This window comes from Melospiza melodia, chromosome 3 (assembly GCF_035770615.1).
Source record: "Melospiza melodia melodia isolate bMelMel2 chromosome 3, bMelMel2.pri, whole genome shotgun sequence".
Lineage (NCBI taxonomy): Eukaryota > Metazoa > Chordata > Aves > Passeriformes > Passerellidae > Melospiza > Melospiza melodia.
Window position 1 is genome coordinate 21,923,557 of NC_086196.1, and position 17,876 is coordinate 21,941,432.

Genomic DNA, 17,876 nt, shown 5'->3' on the forward strand with positions numbered 1-17,876 from the left:
CAGCAGGCGCGGGGCCGGCTCGCTCCGCGCTGCCTCCCGCCCGCCCGCCCCGCCGCTCCCATGCGGGCCGGCGGCGAGGCAGAAGATGGCTGACTCGCCGGGGCACCCGCGCCCCTGCCCGCCCGCGCCCCCCGCCCGCCCGCCGCCGCCGCCGCGCTCCCCCCGGGCCCTCCGCGGCGCCGCCTGCCACCACTGAGAGCCGCCGCCGCCGCCCCCCCGCGCCCCTCCCGGCCCCCCCAGAGCACCAGCAGCCATTTCATCTCCACCACCACCACCACCAAGTAGGCGCAAAAAATGGCAGAAATGGAGAAAGAAGGGAGACCTCCCGAAAATAAAAGGAGCAGGAAGCCGGCTCACCCGGTGAAGCGGGAGATCAACGAGGAGATGAAGGTAGGTGCCTGTGATGGGGACGGGAGCGGGGTCCCCCCCCGCACCCCCGCCTCCGAGCATGGAGATGAAATAAGAAAGGATCTCTTGTCATTTTTTTTTTTTTGTAGGATGCACTGAATGTGTCTCAACTCCGCCTCCTGGGCTGCAAACAGAGACGAATTCACAGGCTGCAAATCCTGTTCATTGACCAGCTTTATTTATTTTTTAAAAATAACTCTCTCGTTGGGCTTTTAAGCTCCTCGGGTGCCAATGATGAGCCTTTTTTTTTTTACTCCTCTTTCTTTCTATAGCCACCCCCTCAGGTAGCTGCGAAGCCCTTAAAGTTAGGAAAGAAAGAGATCTCTTTTAAACACTGTATTTCTGTCCTTTTTTCAATCGCCAGCTGCAGCTGTGTAATTAAATTGTCAAAGTGAAACGTTGCGGCCTGAGCCGTGCATCAGTCCGGCACTTGAGACCCCTTTTCTCCCCGTGCCCCTTTCGCCTCCTCCTCCGCTGCACCGCTTGGCTCCGCGGCTCGCGGCAGCGCAGGGGTGTCGCTGGAAGGTGGCTTGTCCGAGGGCTTGTCCGAGGGCTGCCTCTGATGGAAGTGTGTATTCACCGCTCGGAGGGCTGTCCTGCTTGATAGGAACCGGTGCCACTCCAGCTGTGCTCCGGCGGCCGCTCCAGATGTTGGGATGGCTGCGATGGCACAAACCCGCTCTTTTGGAACTTCTTTTATCATTAGGTCGCTGTTCCAGGCTGGACCGGTCCTGTTTTTTGCGCCGGTTTTCCATGTCTGTTCCCTGCCTGTTTGCTGTCTCTAATTCCCCAAAGTTGGTAACAATGTATTGCTAGACTTCAGCTGAACTTGTTGTTAAATGCGCAGATAAAGTGACTAAAACAGCATAGTCTGGCTATGAGATAAAGCTGCTGAGATTTAATTTGAATATGTCATTTATTAAAAGGCTGATTATAAGTGGAAGACTGCCTGGAAAATGTCACTCGTTCACATAGTATGTATACTATATAGGCGAGTGTATAAATATGTATGATGCCTAGTGAAAATATCTTTGCTTTCCGGTACATTGATCTCCCCATATAAAATTAAACGGGAATGCGCCGTCCCCTCCCCTCTCCCCTCTTTTGCACACCAGTAATTTCGGTTAGGTGCCCTTTCCTGCCCGAGGCTGCCTGTGTATTGAGCGTGTACATGGGTCTGTGTGCACTTCAAGTGTGAATGTGAACAAGAGTAGTATTAGGGGTACAAACAAAATAATGTGCTGGTGCATCTCTTTGGAAACAAGTTGTAGTAGCTTCAAGTCCAGAGGAGCGGGATCTTTCTTTGTGAGATATGTGACACATCCTATTTTCGGAGAGGGCTCTGTGCAGCCACCGGAGAGTCACTGCTCATTGTAATCCCACATAGTTTTGAGGACTGCAGAGGTCTGTAGTGCAGGGCATTGGCCCCTCAGAGCATCGCCTAATGCGATCTATATGGATTGCAGCTTTTAAGTTTCATAGGTTCTAGAATTACAAATTAGCTAATTTTAATCAAAACATGTGAAATGTTATCCTGGCTGGATATAAAGGCTGACTGTGCTGGATCCTCTGGGTTTGTTTTGTTTACTTTGGCTGCAGGCACACTCAGTGGTTTGGGAGATAGTTGTTCTTCTACAGTATAACAGATGTTTGTCTGAAAGTGTGAGGAAGAAACAAAAACAACATTGTGTGAAGGAGAAAAATTACACAATTTTAAACTAATGCTTTGGTATTAAGCACTGGCATTAACCTTTGTGTAGAGAGTTTCTCTTTTTTAATCATGGCTAACTGCTTAAGGTTAAGGAACCTCAGTATTTCAGCTGACTTAAAAACTAAAGGTGTATAGAAAGGACATTTTGAACCCATGTAGTTTCTTGTTGAGAGTGAGACAGCTGATGGCAGAACCTTCCATAGCCCACCTTTCAGCATAAACTATGCTATATGTGCTATGCATTTTTAGTAGGGCTGTTGGCTGCTGTCATCTAAGAAGGGAAAAAGAGGGGTGAGGAAAAAGAAGTAGTAGTTTGAATTTTTGACTGGTTGAGAAAGTTAAAATCCTGTGGTGATCGTTTACCCTTGTTCTTTACTGATGAACTGACGTCTAGTTGTTCTTAATAAACCTGGAGAATACACAAATGTAACAAATTGGTTACAGTGTGCAGAATGTTTGCAGTGAGATGACAGAAGGAGCACAATGTGCCCTTGTGTAGGTTTGTATCTGTAATGTTCAAACAGGCTGGCTGTTTCCCTTCATCTGAACTGCTTTCATCTGGACCAGTGTAAAATAAGCTCTGGTAAGTAATCACAGCAGAGCAGAAAGAAAGGAATGTATACAGCAATAGACAGCCTAAGCTGTAAAAACTGTAACCTGAGTATCAGCAGCAGATCAGATATCAAGGCTTTAAGGTAGGGGAAATGAAAGAGATGAAGGGGAGGAAAAGACGAGAGAGGGAATGGAAAAGTCAGCTTGGAAAGTAAAGGAGAAGTAGGAGGGCCCCCTCAGGGAAATTTGGCTCAGGGGTTAGGGAATTTTATCATGGTGTACAGTGACCTACTCAGGTTTCAGCCCACGTTGGATCAGATTGCCTCCCTTTGCTAGCAGAAAGAAAAAGGACTGGTGTATATGTGATTTCTTTTTCCCCCCCTTTGGATAATAAAAAGACCATTGGTGCAAGTGTCTATTTTAAGTACAGTAAATTCAAGGCACTATGAATGAGCAATAATATTACTTCATCACAGAGACTTCCTTTGAGATTTGCTGTTTGATACAGGCAGATATTTACTCGAGAAGGATCACAACACCTAACTGCTTGCTTTAGTGTTTTCCAACAGTAGTGTCACAGCTTGGTTTTAACATGACTGGATGGATATTCAGGTTGCTCGCTTTTTCCTTATGCCAGATATTGAGTTACGTTTTTGTTATCACTAACCTGATGTACACGATGGTTATAACAAATTTTAATTTGATACAATGTTGTGTGCAAAAAGTACATGACTCTGCACAGTTTTCTGATATTACGTTTCAATGAAAAATATATTCACGAGGAACTGTTTTGTTACACTGTGACCTTTACAGCCACTCTTTTATATTTTCTAGTTGTTTTTTTTCTTTTGTCCTCCTTCCTCCTTCAGATGAGACTTTCCAGTGTTTCTTCCAGAGGTAGCATTCACCTCAAGCTCTGGAGGAAAAGCAGATGGTTATTCTGAAATTCAGCTTGGTGTCATTTTCACTTGCTGGTGAATAACAGAACAACTCATAGATCCAAACCTATTGTCATCAGGGAACCCACTACTGTTTTAAGACCAAAATATCTGTAAAAGTTAAATTGATGAAAGCACTTGTCTAGGCACAGTGGTGAATCCCCCATCCATCTCTCCTCCCTTATTTCCATTTGTATTTCCATTTGCCATCCTGCTGGCAGGAAGCAGTGCTGCTCAGGAGGAATAGCTAGGTGCTCTGCAATGCTGTGAGGTGAGGTTACATCCAGTACTGAATTGCACTGGAAGTTCTCCTGCACAGATGAGGCACTGTATCCATGTGTCCCTAGCAGTTGAAAGATAAGCAATTAATTCATGTTGTAATTTCACAGGGATGCTCCATGTGCCCAAGGAGTTTGCTGTCCATAAATATTCTCAAGAACTAATTTGTATCTAAAATTGGGCTTTGTTCTTGGTGCCTAGAGCTTAGGGCAGCCCCATCTGTTATCATTTAATAGTAAACTGATCAGAATATCTTTCAGTTTAGTGTTTAAATAGTCCCTGTTTGGCATTTGAAAGTACTACTGTCAGAAGGAGGAAAGCAGTGAAGCAGGCATAGCAGCCGTGCGCCTGGAGCGAGCCAGTTTGCTCAGAGCGCTCGGAAGATTCCAAGGAAACTCCTCCCTTCTCTCCTGAAAAGCAAAAATTATCTTTGGGAAAGTGGAAAAGCAGACAGACTTTATCAGTTGCATTATTTCAGGAGACCCAGGTTTTTCTGTGGAGTATGCATGGAAGTTTTGTGGGATGGCTGCAGAGGGGTTGCCTGTCTGCACAGGGAGCCTCACCTGGCAGGGCACTGCAGAAATGCAGTGCTTCCCCAAACAAAGTGGGTTATACAGAACCAAATGTACATGGGAGGACAAAGGAAAGTAAAGCATAATGGAATTGTTCTTTCTGGTAGTGTAAAGGTCTAATCACAGAATTCAGTATGGCGACAACATAAACAAGCAAAGAATGTGAGGGCTGGGAAAAAAGATCCAAGTTTGTGTAGTGCCCCTAGAAACATTTTTATTTCCTTGATGCAGTGAAAGTGAAAAGTGAATTTGTGGGGCTCTGCACTGAGTGGGTTATGCAGGCAAGGAAATGGAGTGGAGCCACTATGCTTCCTCCCAGATCTGAAATAAACATTCAGCAGTAAAACCTCGAAGAAAATGAGTCTGACAGACTCATGCTCCCCTGTGTTTCCTGCCTCCATGTTTGCCAGGCCCCATTCAGTGAAGCCAGGCCTTGCCTTCTGTGAATAATGTTCATAGAGGAGGAAAGTCAAGAGATCTAAGATGGAAAGACACGTGTGGCATAGCTTGAGAATGTATTAATTAGCAAAGATTTGGGGAAATGATGCATTGTAATGTAAAAAAATCAAACTGTAGGTGTATTGTTACGATGAAATGAATCCTAAAGTGGGAATAAATGTGATTATATTTTTACTGCCTAGCATATAAGTCAGACTCAGAAAGGAGGGAAACTGCAGTCTAGCGCATCAACACACTCTTCTTCATCTTTCAGGGGAATAGGGAGCAAATTCAAGTAGAAATACCAATGAGCATAGCAGTCAGTTATCCTGGCTCTTCCAGGAGGGAAGGTATTTCTGTGTAGTAGAAGAGTAGAGAAATCATACAGTTGAAACATGCAAATTCCACATTGCCCCACTGTGGTGATAAGTGCTTTGGGACTTAGCAGTGGGCAAAAGCTGGGTTGCCATCTCTTGGGAAGGAAGGGCTTTGGCTGTGGTGTGTGACTGGGGACAGCGGAGCGTTTTCGGGCCGGTTTCTTTGGCAGGCGTGAGCTGGTTGTGCCGCAGCCGTAGTGAATGCTCGGGCAGTCAGCAGCTGTAATGGTGCTCTGTCAGCTAGGGAAGAGCAGGAGGTTTGGCTCCTGTGGGATGTTAACCAACTGCCTGGGTGCACTGGCAGCTGCAGAGGGGACTGGTGTTTCCTCTGTGGTCTCAAAAATTTGTGTGCTTGGTGCCTGGCATGGCAGAATGAGCACAGAAGGACGTGGGACTGGATTTCTGTGGTTTTCTTCTCAGCTCTGATGCTGACCCACACTGTGGGTGGCACCAGGGCTCAGTCTCTGTTTTTACACAGGGGACTGAGCATTGCCTCCACACCTGGCTGAAGTTAGACTCCATGCTGTACATCTGCAATGAAATCTGTGGGTCCCTGCAGGGGGGCTCCTTTTGGGCTCAGTGGATATAAGGGTGCCAGCTTAGCAGTATGGTTGCTGACCTGAGATTTTACTGATTATGAGTAAGGTTTTCTCTCTACACTAGTCTTTCACATCATCCCAGCCCTTTGGCACAGCTGTGGGAGTGGGGTGGCAGCCTCATCCTGCAGATGCTCCACATCCTTTTGGGGAATGAGTCTGAAAGTAAGCATGGACTACCTTAATGTCTCTGCTGTCCTGTTCCTGCCAAAGTTTTGAATTGCAGCTCCTTGCACATCTTCCATTGGTCATCCACACCTGCCTTCACATCTCCTTCCTAGTCTTTGGCAGGTCTATGATCTTGCAATTCCTCTGGCTCCTGTCTAGCCTGCTTGATCACAGCTGTTTCTGCTTTCCTGCTTCAGTATTGAGTCCACGTTCCTGCTTTTCTCAAGCCTCAGTGTTACAATTGTCACCATTCCTTTCACTAAGCCTTTGACACTTGTGCATCTTTCAGTGATGTTCTGCTCTGCATGTACAGGTTGTGTATTAATATGCTTTCTTCCTTTCTTTAGCTTCACTAGGAACTGGTCCTTGTCTGTCTTATTTTTTTCTTTTCTTCTTTCCCCCTTTCCCTGCATTCATACAGAGAAAAATTATTTAATCATTTGTGTATTGACTATTGCCACCACACTGATCTTTACAAATCCCATCTCATTACCATGTCTTGAATCCATGTGTTTCGTGTCTATCATTGAAATGGAAGAAGGGGAAATACATGAAAACAATGAATTAGTAGTGGTCAGCTTCAGGGCAGTGGTTTCAGCATGATCTTAGCATAACTGTCAGGGTGTTAGACATCTCTGCAAATAGGTGTTGTGGTCAGGAGTCTGAGGGAAGGTGATGTTGTTTTTTGGATACCCATCTATGCAGTAGAGTCAGTGTGGAAAAAAACACTTCTCAGGTGTGACACTCAGCTTGCTGAGGATGGGGTCATGCTTTCCATTTGCTGTGAATAGAGCGTGGTGTAATGGAGCTCTGACTGTTAGTCACTGAGAGAATGGTATTAAGGGTGACACTTGCATCATTGTAGTAGGTAAGATAAATTATGAAGGAGAATGTCTTAATTGTTTTCTTCTTTTATTTTTTTTAAGTCCAAGCCACTCTTTTTGGGAAATCAGTGTAAAAGGGTGCTTACTTTTGTTATTGCTGGCATGCAACCTCATTGTACTCTCATTGAAGTTAATAGAAAAGACCCCATTGGTTTACTATTTTATAAAAGAGTCAGATCTCTATGATGACTGATTTTGAAATCCAATGTATTTTTTGTCAGTATGAGTGTTCATTTTGGTGCATCACTTATCATGGATAGTTTAAATGAGATGTGAAAGGTACTTAAATTTCGTGCCATTGCAAACCCAGCCATCATTTTGACTACATTTCAAGGAGACAGATGCATGTATGAATTTTCAGGAAAAAACAAACATATGTACAACCTTGCTTATGTATTCCTTGACAAGTAATTAGAAATTGTTCATTGTCTGAGTTGATCAGCAGTGCAAATAAAACACAAAGCATCCACAGGAGGCAAATTTAGAGCTACTCAATTAATTTGGTTGCATGGGGTTTAAATTGGTAAGACTTTGTCTATTGGTCTCTACCTTGCTAGATTAGTCTCTAGGGCTGTGTCTTCATAGTTGAAATTTAGCAAAGCAAGGGAAGCTGGCAGACCTTGCCTTTGGGCCTCCGTGGGCCCTTTCAGGCCATTTTGGGTGAGCTGCAGTGGTGAGATTTGACTCCCCAGGTCCAGGTAATTTTGTTATTGGTTTCCCATGGGTTACAAACAGGGTTAGTGAATTTGGTCTCTTCAATGCTAAGAGAAAAGTTTTCTAAAAAGCTAAAAGAAAAAAAAAAACAAAAACAACAACAAAAAAATGAAAAACAACTTCTAGAAAAAATTTAAATTTTGCTAGTATTTAAAACACAATACTGCATCATTTAAATTATTTAGATAGTTGTTAGCCACATTTGCACTGCATTGTACTCATTGAAAGCTGTAGTAGTGGCATAACTCACATATCATACTTATAATGCTGAGTCTAGAAGCAGAGGTGGGATAATGGAATGTTTTCCAGAAATCTTGGGCTGCACAGGACAGCCACAGAATTGTGACTTCCATCAGATGGTAAGGTGAAAATGCACAGGGGAAAAAACAAAAGGAAATGGGATGCTTTAGGAGTCTGCTCTGGGGTTTTCTTTTCCTGAAATGTGTTTGTAGCATAATTGCAGAGATGATACTCTTGGAAGAGTACAAATTGCTTGTGTTTATTGCTTATAGCTGCTTTACAGTGCTCCTTGAGTGACAGGAACACCTATGAAATCTGGTGTGATGAATGAGCCAGGAGCAGTGCAGCGCTCCGAGGTTCTGGGACACACCGCCTGCTGCAGCTTTGAATTCAAAAGCAATTATCATCTGATTAATTTTATTTATTTGTTTAAATGATTGGAGAATTGCTGTGTTCTATCATTAGACTTTCTCCCACTCAAAAATTTAGCTAGAGCAGTTACTAGACAAAATCTGGCAACCTGCAAATTTGACATTCACCATTTGTTTTGAATTGGTGTTGTATTCTCCTTATTCCCTTGCCAGAGTCCTGGGAGGCAGTGCTTATCAGAGGCATTAATTTAGATGTCAAGATCTTGGAGGAATATGAAGTTTGGAATTTGTTCTAGGAGAGTGTTAATAAAAAAAAATTGCAAAAAATTGCAAAAACCAAGTAGAAAGGCTCTGTGTGTGGCTTTTTTGTTTCAACTTATAGTTGTCATACTACTTGAAACTGATCTTTGCCATTACAATAATTTGTTAGCTGGTTTCCCTTGGCAGTTTCCTAAGTCCATAAGCTGTGGAGCTCTGTGGCACTATTTGGTTTCAGAAAGCTTTGTTGCCTGGCTGCAGATTTCTTAACTTACTCCACTAAATCTCCTGGCCCAGTAATGAGCATTTTCTACAGAAATATTTTTGCCTCATGACCTAGAGGACATATTTTTAATGGAAATTGAGGGTTATGACAGTCATGTTCCATACTTTACATTTCCATACAAACAGAAAATGTAACCACTCAGCCGCTTGGAAATTGGTTTGAAAATAAATACGGCAAAATGGAGAAAGGTTTTCTTAAACAAATATAAGAAACATTTGTATGAAAAATGATGGTAGAATGCTGTCACAGTGAAGAATCTTTAAGTGCTTTGACTATGCAAGGGCTTAAAACTGAGAAAAAATGTCTGCTGCAATTTTATTTGATTTGGTTCATGGGCATCTCAAGGAACTGTAATTGTGTCAGTGACCTGCTCCAGCTGAAAAGACTGTAATGCAGTAAGATTGATTAACTGCTGGCTGGAAAAAAATCTTGGTTTTCTGTTATTCTCTTGCTGCAGTCTTAAATATTTTATGGCAACACAGACAAGTTTGTGTGAGGAATGTATGTTAAAATATTTCTGACATTGAATGTCAGAGCAAGAGTCATAAATTACTCTCCTTTTCATTTTCTTTAAATTACAGACATATGAGTCTCTGTCATAATTACATGTGCCAGTCGGAGATTTAAATGCGTTTCACTTTATGCACTTGAGTTATGAAATGAACATTTGTCTTTGAGGAGGTGGGCCAAACCTGACACTTCCTCATGTAGCACAGATATGGTTCGATTTATGCAGTCCTCCCTTCCTTCCAAATGGTTATTGATTACATAAATAAGTAGGTAATTTTTCTCTTTCAGAACTTTGCTGAAAACACTATGAATGAGCTCCTTGGCTGGTATGGTTATGATAAGGTAGAACTGAAAGATGGAGAAGATATTGAATTCAGGAACTACTCAGCAGATGGGGAAAGCCGCCAGCACATTTCTGTTCTCAAAGGTAACGAGACTTCATGTTTCTGTGTTCATGTAAAGAGAGATTAATAGCTCAACCTGTCTGATTGGTGTTGATTGCGAAGCATGTTCTGCTGTTGTGTCTTGGTTGCTTTACATAAAAATACCTGAGAGTACCTTGTGGCACAGGGAAGCTGATAGGCTATGGGAAAAGTAATTTAACAAATTTGCTATTGGTGTATTGATATATTGTTATATATTGATATATATCTTCACAAATAATGCCTTTCCTGTGTCAGTTGAAAGCCATGTGTCTGTGGTATCAACAAACAAACTACTCACAACTGGAGAAGGGAAGGAGTACTTTCTTAGCAGGGTGGCCTTAAGGAACCCTTTGGCTTCCCATACTAAGGCTGGTTGGCCTGCAACTTTTTAAAATATTGAAAGATTTTTAACTGGAATATTCACACATGTAGGAACAAGTGTGGATGTTCACAAAAAGCTTCTCATCCATGTTTGTACTGTACTGTCTTCTGCACTGTGGTAGAAATTTTCCATGGATGAAATTTGTTTGAGACATTGCTGAATCTTTGTGATTCAAAATGTAAAGGCTGAGAGCCCGTTGGTTTGTTTGGTCATTCAGTTCTTGCCTTCTGACTCCTCAGTCTCAGGGAATGGATAGGGGCTTGTCATCGGGGTAAGGAGAAGAGTAGAAAATTGCTGCATCTTGACTTATCCAACAGGAGTTCCTCAAAGGGGAGGTAAAGAGAGGAGGTTCCAGCAGCTTTTATCCACTTGGAGTGCTGCTTTTCACTGTGTTCATGCACAGCAGTGCTTGGGTTTTCTTTCTCATAGCCAGCAGCAGCACTGTATTCAGTGAGTGTTGCAATGAGTATTGACACCAGAGAGACCAGTGCTGAGGGACAGATGGCTAGGAAAAAGGGGAAGAAATTAAAGGTAAGGTGAAACAACCTAATTGTGTTAAAATTGAATGTTTGCAGCTTGTTAGTACTATAACAACATTGGTGATCAATATTTATTTTTCATTGAAAACATAATGTCATTAAGCTACTTTTGAAGAAACTTGTGCCTGTGTAGTAATACAATTAATTTGTTTCTGTTTTAATAAATGCATCTTTTACTGAATGATTACTGGCTCCAGTCTATGCTTGATCAAAATTGTGAAATATTTTTTTAACAGGCACATGATACAAATCATGTTTTATGTACCATATATGTCAAATGCCTGTGACAGATAGAAATTTTTGGTGTATGCAGTTTTTGGGAGGGGAAAAAGCATATTTCTTGTTCTGAAAGATGGGAAAAGAGGGAGTCCCATGGCTGGGAGCTATTAGAGAAATTCTTAGAAATAAGAATCCAGAGGTGATTTGGGATTAAAGAATTAGAATAATAACTGTCATCATTTTATGCATGCTTTGCTGTGATTTCAATATTTTGTTCCTTTATTTAAATTCCTTTTATTATTACTACTCATATTATTTATAGAGAATAGGAATTCTTTTATTCTTCAGTTCATGCTCCTTGTACTGGTGAAATCACAGCACACCAAGTGTGATCACCATGCAAACAGTAGAAATGAAGTACAAGAATAGGATGCCATTGACTAAATCAGGCATACTAAGGCTATACATGACAAAATAATCCCACCTTTTACCTTCTGCAAAAAGAACGTGTGAGTTTGATTTTGAAAAAAGAATGGAGCACTTCTGAAGATTACTGGAAAGTATCAATTTCTTTAAAAGGGAAAATACCTTGGATTTTTGTGCACTATTCTTATATTAGGGTAAGTAATTTAATGAAGAGATTGGTGAAAGTATGTAGGGCCATTTAAGAAATTTATGTGTCATACTGTACAATGTGTTCTTTGTGTTTTACAGAAAATTCTTTGCCAAAACCAAAATTACCTGAGGACAGTGTTATTTCACCGTACAATATAAACCCAAGCTACCCAGGGCTTGCCACAGGAAATGGACTATCAGACTCACCAGCAGGGTCGAAGGATCATGGGAATGTACCTATAATTGTCCCATTAATTCCACCACCTTTCATAAAGCCACCAGCAGGTAAATCCTAATGAACATGTAAAAATGGTTACTGTTATTGACAACGTCCTGAGATCCCAGTGTCTTAGGAAGAGGGCTGATTTCAAAATGATTAAAATCCAGTCACAGGGTACTTTAAAAATGAATGGGAGAGTGGCTTTAATCACTTTAGTATTCTTGAAAAACTCCTGCAAATGCAATGACAACAAACTTGCATTGCTTGTGACACTCCTCATGCTGGATTATGCTCTCAGCACTTCAACAGCATTTGCTTTTAGGAAAAAAAAAAGTTTTTGTTCTGGTGAATAAAGCCTTTAACTAAATTAATGGAAGATTATTAAATTAAAAATAGGCTGCATGGAGGAAACAGTGAAAGAGACAAAGCCATCAAATCAGTATCATATCTTTATATCAGGTTAACAAGCTCATACTGGGAATACTGTCTCTTGATTCCCATTGAAATCCCTGACCGCTGTCTCTCAAGGGTTTAATATGATTTTGACTCTACCCAGGAGACTGCATTGAGACGTTTTACATTTTCATTAGATTTTTATCAGGAGTGGTTTTCTAACATGCCATTCCTCAGAGTTTGCATGAAAAATGATTTATTCCCCTCTGCATGCTGCTTACTGTAATCTGTGGAAGGAGCTCTTACGGCTACACCAGGGTGATTAATTGTTGTGTTATTGTTTATTGCTCCACACGGTGTGAAAATTGGTGAATCCAGATAGGAGCAGGCGGCATCCTGCTTCCATGGAAGTCCCTGGGTGCTGTTGTGGTTGTTCTTGAGTGACCAAGGCACTGAGGACTGCAGGGTGACATGCAACTCCTACCCAAGAACATCAGCTCTCCACACACAGGGCCAAAGATGTGCCAGCAGGTGCCAGGGTGCTTCTGCAGAGGCAGAACTGCTTATAGGATCAGGTCCCAAGTCACCTCTGCCCTTTGTGACATTGTCTAAAGGTAGCTGTAAAATACTGATTGATCCCAGGAAGTGTTTGCCTGTTCTTGGTCTTGTAATAGACTACAGTTGCCCCTCCTAAATTACTGTTATGCCATTGAGTTTTATCTCTAAAGAAGTATATAATATTCAATGAATAATTTCCAAATGTTACTCAATACGTGCTCGTTGCCAAAGACTTTCAATCTATTTTATATGATATTTGCTAATTACCAAAGCTATTTGGACCCATTCCTGCAGCCTTTACACAGCTAAAGATCTCAGGCCATATGGGCTGGATCCTCAGCTGTTGTTGATTTGGCCCTAAAGCTTTAATCAAGGGCTTGTGCCATCCCAAGCTATTTTCCCCTCCAATCTGAGTCACGAATGAATCCAGAATGCTGAATTTGTGGTATGTGAACGCAAGGCTATAGCATGCATTGTGAAAATTGCCAGAGTTGCTGGATTTTTATGACACCAAATAAGCAGGAGGAGATTGAACTATGAAGTAGAAAAACAAATTACTGCAACAGTAGTTAAGTGGACACAAGGGAATCTTGGCCAAGTCAACTGCCTTCTGTTCTTTGCCTGTCCACCTACAACATATGATCCTGTGTTCAAATGTACCTCTAAGGGTAATGTGTAGAGAGAGCTTTTCATAAGTCTTTCCCACCTTTAGGTTTTTAATTAATTCATTAACAATGAATAATGTTGTTGTACCCGCACAGGAGATATGAATGCATAATCTCTGCCTCCTCTGACTTTATCCCATGATCGGTAATGAGCACTAGATCACCATGACTTCTGAGCAGATGAATGTATTTATCTCATCTTTGTTTTAGAGACCAAAGCTTGGGAGGATTGGAGGGGGAGGAGAATCTCACCTTGTGGGATTTGCAGCAAGCATGGGTAGTAATGGTTTTGTTTTATCTTAGGGTGTTGGTGCCCTAGCCATGATCACCCTGAAGAGCCTGGCAAGAAACAACTGGTAGGAAAGGGAGTACAAAGGCTCCAGGAGAGCCAGTGTGCAAGGCAGTGGTCTTGGCACTGCACTCTGACACCGTTTTGTGGGCACTACATCAAAGCAGAAAACTTCAGAGTGATACAAGGCCAGACAAGAGTAACTCTGGGGATGTTTTCTTGGAGTCCCTCACAAGCATAGGGGGATGACTTTGGCAACAGCACAAAGGTGCTTCTTTGACTTGAGCAGACAAGTGATTAAAATCACATTAATTAATAAGGTGAAGGTTGATATTTTCAGCATGGGGGACAGTCAGGCTATGACTGACCTGCCACAAAAGCATTTATCCACGTTTGAGTGGATAAATGAAGTAAGGGGGCAGAGGAGAGAGGCAGAAAGAGGCCAAGAGCAAGTTTCAAGGTTAAAATGCTGGGCAGAAAAAGGGATCTTTGCAGCATATTTTGTGTGGACACACAGAGGGCAAAGCTGCATTACAGACCAGAGAGAACACCAGGTAGTGATGCACTGCAGTGACTGGGAGGCTAAGAATTAGGATGTGCCCAGAGTTTGTGAATGGTGAGAAAAGCTTTTAGATATTGTACAGAAGAAAAATCTACAAGACTTCACTATAGCTCAAAAGGGAGTGCCCACAGGTGAAAATGATACCTAAATCATGAACCTGAAGGACAGAAAAAATGGTGCAGTCCATCCATATTGAGCGAATAATATGGAGTGAGCACTCAGGGAGAAATTATTAAGACTTGAATTCTTGCTGTATTGATCTTGAACAGAAGGGTCAGCATGAGTAAAGAGGTGTCAGAGAGACAGGCTGAGGTATTCATTTGGACAGGAGTGTAATGGTCTGAAGAGGATAAGCAGATCCATTGAATTATTAGTTGAATAATTTTGCTGATAAGATTCAATACAGGTAAGAGGAGGCAGAGCAGAGCATGGGGTGTGCTCACAAACCTGAAGAGCAGCCAGAAGGAAACTGTGCACTGACATAGCAATTGCAGAGGTAGAAAAGACAGTCAGGAAGCCAAGGGAAGCAGGATTTCTAGGAAGGCAAATACAATTCTTTATCAGAAACAGCTATCAGTTTGAAAAAGTGGAGGAAGGGGTGCTGATCCTAAACTATCTAGGAAGCTGCCATTGAAGATTTCAGCAGACTAGGTTTTCCTTGAGTGTGCTGGAAAGCTTTGAACAAGGGTCGTGCTTGCATTCATATTTTGTATGACCAGGCTAAAACCTTGAAGAGTTGACAAAATTACCTTTCTTCCCCTCATGCCTATTTCGCAATAAAGTGGTTTGTGTTTTGATGGTTTTTGTTTTGTTTTTTGGGGTTTTTTTGCTTTGTTTGGGTTTTTTTTTTTAAATTTGAAAACCAAATAATTTTGAGCAGTCTGACTAAAATTTTATCTTCAAGCTGTTCAGTTTCTGCTTTAATCAAATGAAATGTTAGGTTCCAATTTGCTTATATGATTCTGGAAAGAATTAGGGTGCTACTAACCAAATAGAAACAGCTCCAATAAAGGCACTCTCTCCTTGCTGTACCTCATAATTAAACCCAAAGAAGGTTGAGTTTAATGCATGGGCCCTATGTGGTGCACTGAGTATCTACAGACTCAGGTTATGGTGTGTCAATGGAGGATGCTAAATCCAGTCATGGGAAGCATCCACCAGGAGAATGCAAGTTACTTGGATGGGAGGCTGTCTGCAAGAGCACTCCCCTGATCTGCAGCACAAGCCAGAGAGACCACACTGGAACAGTGCCCAAGTCAAACATCAGTTTATAAGTCAGCATTAGCCATCCAGCCTGCATCTAGAAGCGTGTGAGAAGTCAATGCAGCCTCCAGAGTGTTGCTGTAGGAGTCTCCTTGTGGCTAGTAAGAGTCCATCTTGCCCAGCTGGTTGGCAACTACATTTAGACCTGGCTGCAGATTCTCAATGATCTTCAGGGTTAGTCTTGAGTACAGCCTCTTGCAACAAAGTGATCCTAAGATTAGTTCTGCTTGCTGTTAGAAGGTTCTTATTTCCTGCACAGCAATGTAAAGAAGGCTCGTGAGGTTTTTTTATTTTGCTTGATTGGTTGATTTTTTTTCCCATTTTAAAAGTCTCATATAAATAGTGAGGAACAGCAATGCAATAGCCTGGAATGACCCAGAACTAAAAATCTCACCACAGTTGTGTGGGGTATATGGCCTTAGTATGTAGTGTGCAAACCTTCTGTAATTCTGCAGCCTTTAATGACAGAGTAAATTTGAGAGGGCACTTAGGGTGACTCTGCCCTTTTACTCAGGCAAGTCTGGACAACTCTTGTTACCTGGGATGAAGGAAGGCTGAAATCAGGGTAGTCAAAGAAGAATGCAAAAAATTCTTTCAATGCGGGTGAGAACAAGCTGCCTCCTTCACCTGGCACCTGCTGGAGGCTATGGTGTCTCAGTTTTCCCATTTCTTTGAGTGCTCTTTGATTTGTTTTATCTTGTGATCCCCATGACAGTACATTGGTTGGTCTGTCCTTTGAGCATGAGGGTCTACAAAATCCTTCCCTTTCCTGCCTCCTCCTTTGTACAAGTGTTGCACGGAGTGTGCCAGCTGCTCGGAGCATCCCAAACAAGCTTCCTGCAATGCTGTGCTGCCAGGGGAGGTCACTGCCCAGGGACACAGGAGAAGGGGAGGCAGAAGGCATGATGACATGCAGTTTACTGAGATTTCCACAGAGGAAAAAAGTACAAGGGAGAAATAATGCTCCCTCCCAAGGTTTTCATAACATTTGGAGAAGGAAAAGGGATGTAGATCCTATAACCCACAGATGAATGTCTCAACAGAATGTTCGGTTCTGTATTATGGCTGAAGTTGTACCAGAAGTTATCAGAAACTTGTGAAGGTGAAGGAGGACTAGGCTGGAGGAATGGTATCTGATGAGGCAAAATGTCTTAAAGGAGAAGCATTTCCAGTGCTGACTTGTAAAATCAGCCTGTGACCTAGGCTGGCAAAGAAATATCAGATTCAAATGCTAAAGTAAGTATTTAGTTATTTTATGGAGGGGATTCAGTAATTTTCTGTGTTATGGTTTAGCATTGCTTTAGAATTAAAATTTATAGGAGATTTTGTAAATGCAAGTGCAGATGAGTAACTTTGTGCAACATATGGGAATAAGCAGAGTTCCTGCCCTACGAACATTCTGGAACAGCCTGCTGTAACCTCTCTCAATATTTAAATTGCATTGGAGGAATCTGAAAGCATGAATGTATTTAGCAGGCCACTAAAAATTAATTCCAAGATCACCTGTCAAAATTCACTGAGGAATTGGATCTATAACTACAGTAGCAAGAAGTTTGATTCCAGGCAGAACCGAGTAGCAGTTTTCCTTAAGTAAAGACCACATTATCAAATCTAGTCAGGTCTGTATATGAGGGAGACTTTCATTTTACTGTGCTCTGGATCCCTCTTCAGAAGATATCTGAAGGTTGCTGAACAGCATTACAGTTTCTCTAACTGTAGGTTTTGCCCTCTGGTAAAGATCACTGCAACTAATCCTATAGTCACTACTCTTCAAATTATTTCTCTTGTTTTCAGTTTGAAGCATCATCAAAATTCCAGTGATTGTAGGGTTATTACTGCCTGGGTTTTTAAATGCCAGTGGTTGCCAGGATGCCTGCCCTATCTAGCCTGCTGTTGCTGTCTTTTGCTCTCTCTGGAGGGCCAAACGTTTCCTTTGTGCTAAAAAGAAAATAATAAAGTCCATGTATGCACCTTAATAGCATGTATTCAAGTATACAGGGGGTTCCCCCTCTGTTTGCTGAAATAGGTGCGTTTTTTGTTTGCATGTTTAAAACCTGCCTAAATGCCAGCTTTTGTGTTGTGCATTCAGTCCCTTCTGAGCTATGCATAAGAACGTGCCTCAGCTCATGCATAGAAAACGTAGGCAGGCCGTGGTTCCCCAAAATGACTTTTTCAAAAGGGGCTGGGACATTTTGCTTTATTGGCACAGCAGTGAACTTGAAGAGACTGGTCCTTAAAAGGAAATGCATTGTAGAGGCTCTGATATTTCCATAGTGATGGCTGCAGCAAGCTTTCTATTGTCAGGCCTATATTTCAATCTTCCTCTGGTAGTGACTTTTATAAGGTGCTTTTTGTACCTTAAGTTTGTCACGTGCCCCATCTGTTTAGGGGATGAGCACTTAAGGTGATATCACAAGGGAATCTGCAGCAATGTCTCAGAAGTT

The 17,876-nt window shown here is 42.0% G+C and overlaps 1 protein-coding gene across 2 annotated transcripts in view; it reads left to right on the forward strand.

The window, feature by feature from the left end:
- The first annotated feature begins 207 nt into the window (after window positions 1-207).
- Window positions 208-17,876, forward strand: part of SOBP (sine oculis binding protein homolog) — a 111,722-nt gene continuing 94,053 nt past the window's right edge. For both annotated transcript variants that reach the window (XM_063150965.1, XM_063150966.1), the window contains exons 1-3: window positions 208-390; window positions 9,591-9,729; window positions 11,582-11,767. In XM_063150965.1, coding sequence (XP_063007035.1) covers window positions 295-390; window positions 9,591-9,729; window positions 11,582-11,767 — 421 coding nt within the window. In that variant the 5' untranslated portion in view covers window positions 208-294. The remainder of the gene's footprint in view (window positions 391-9,590; window positions 9,730-11,581; window positions 11,768-17,876) is intronic.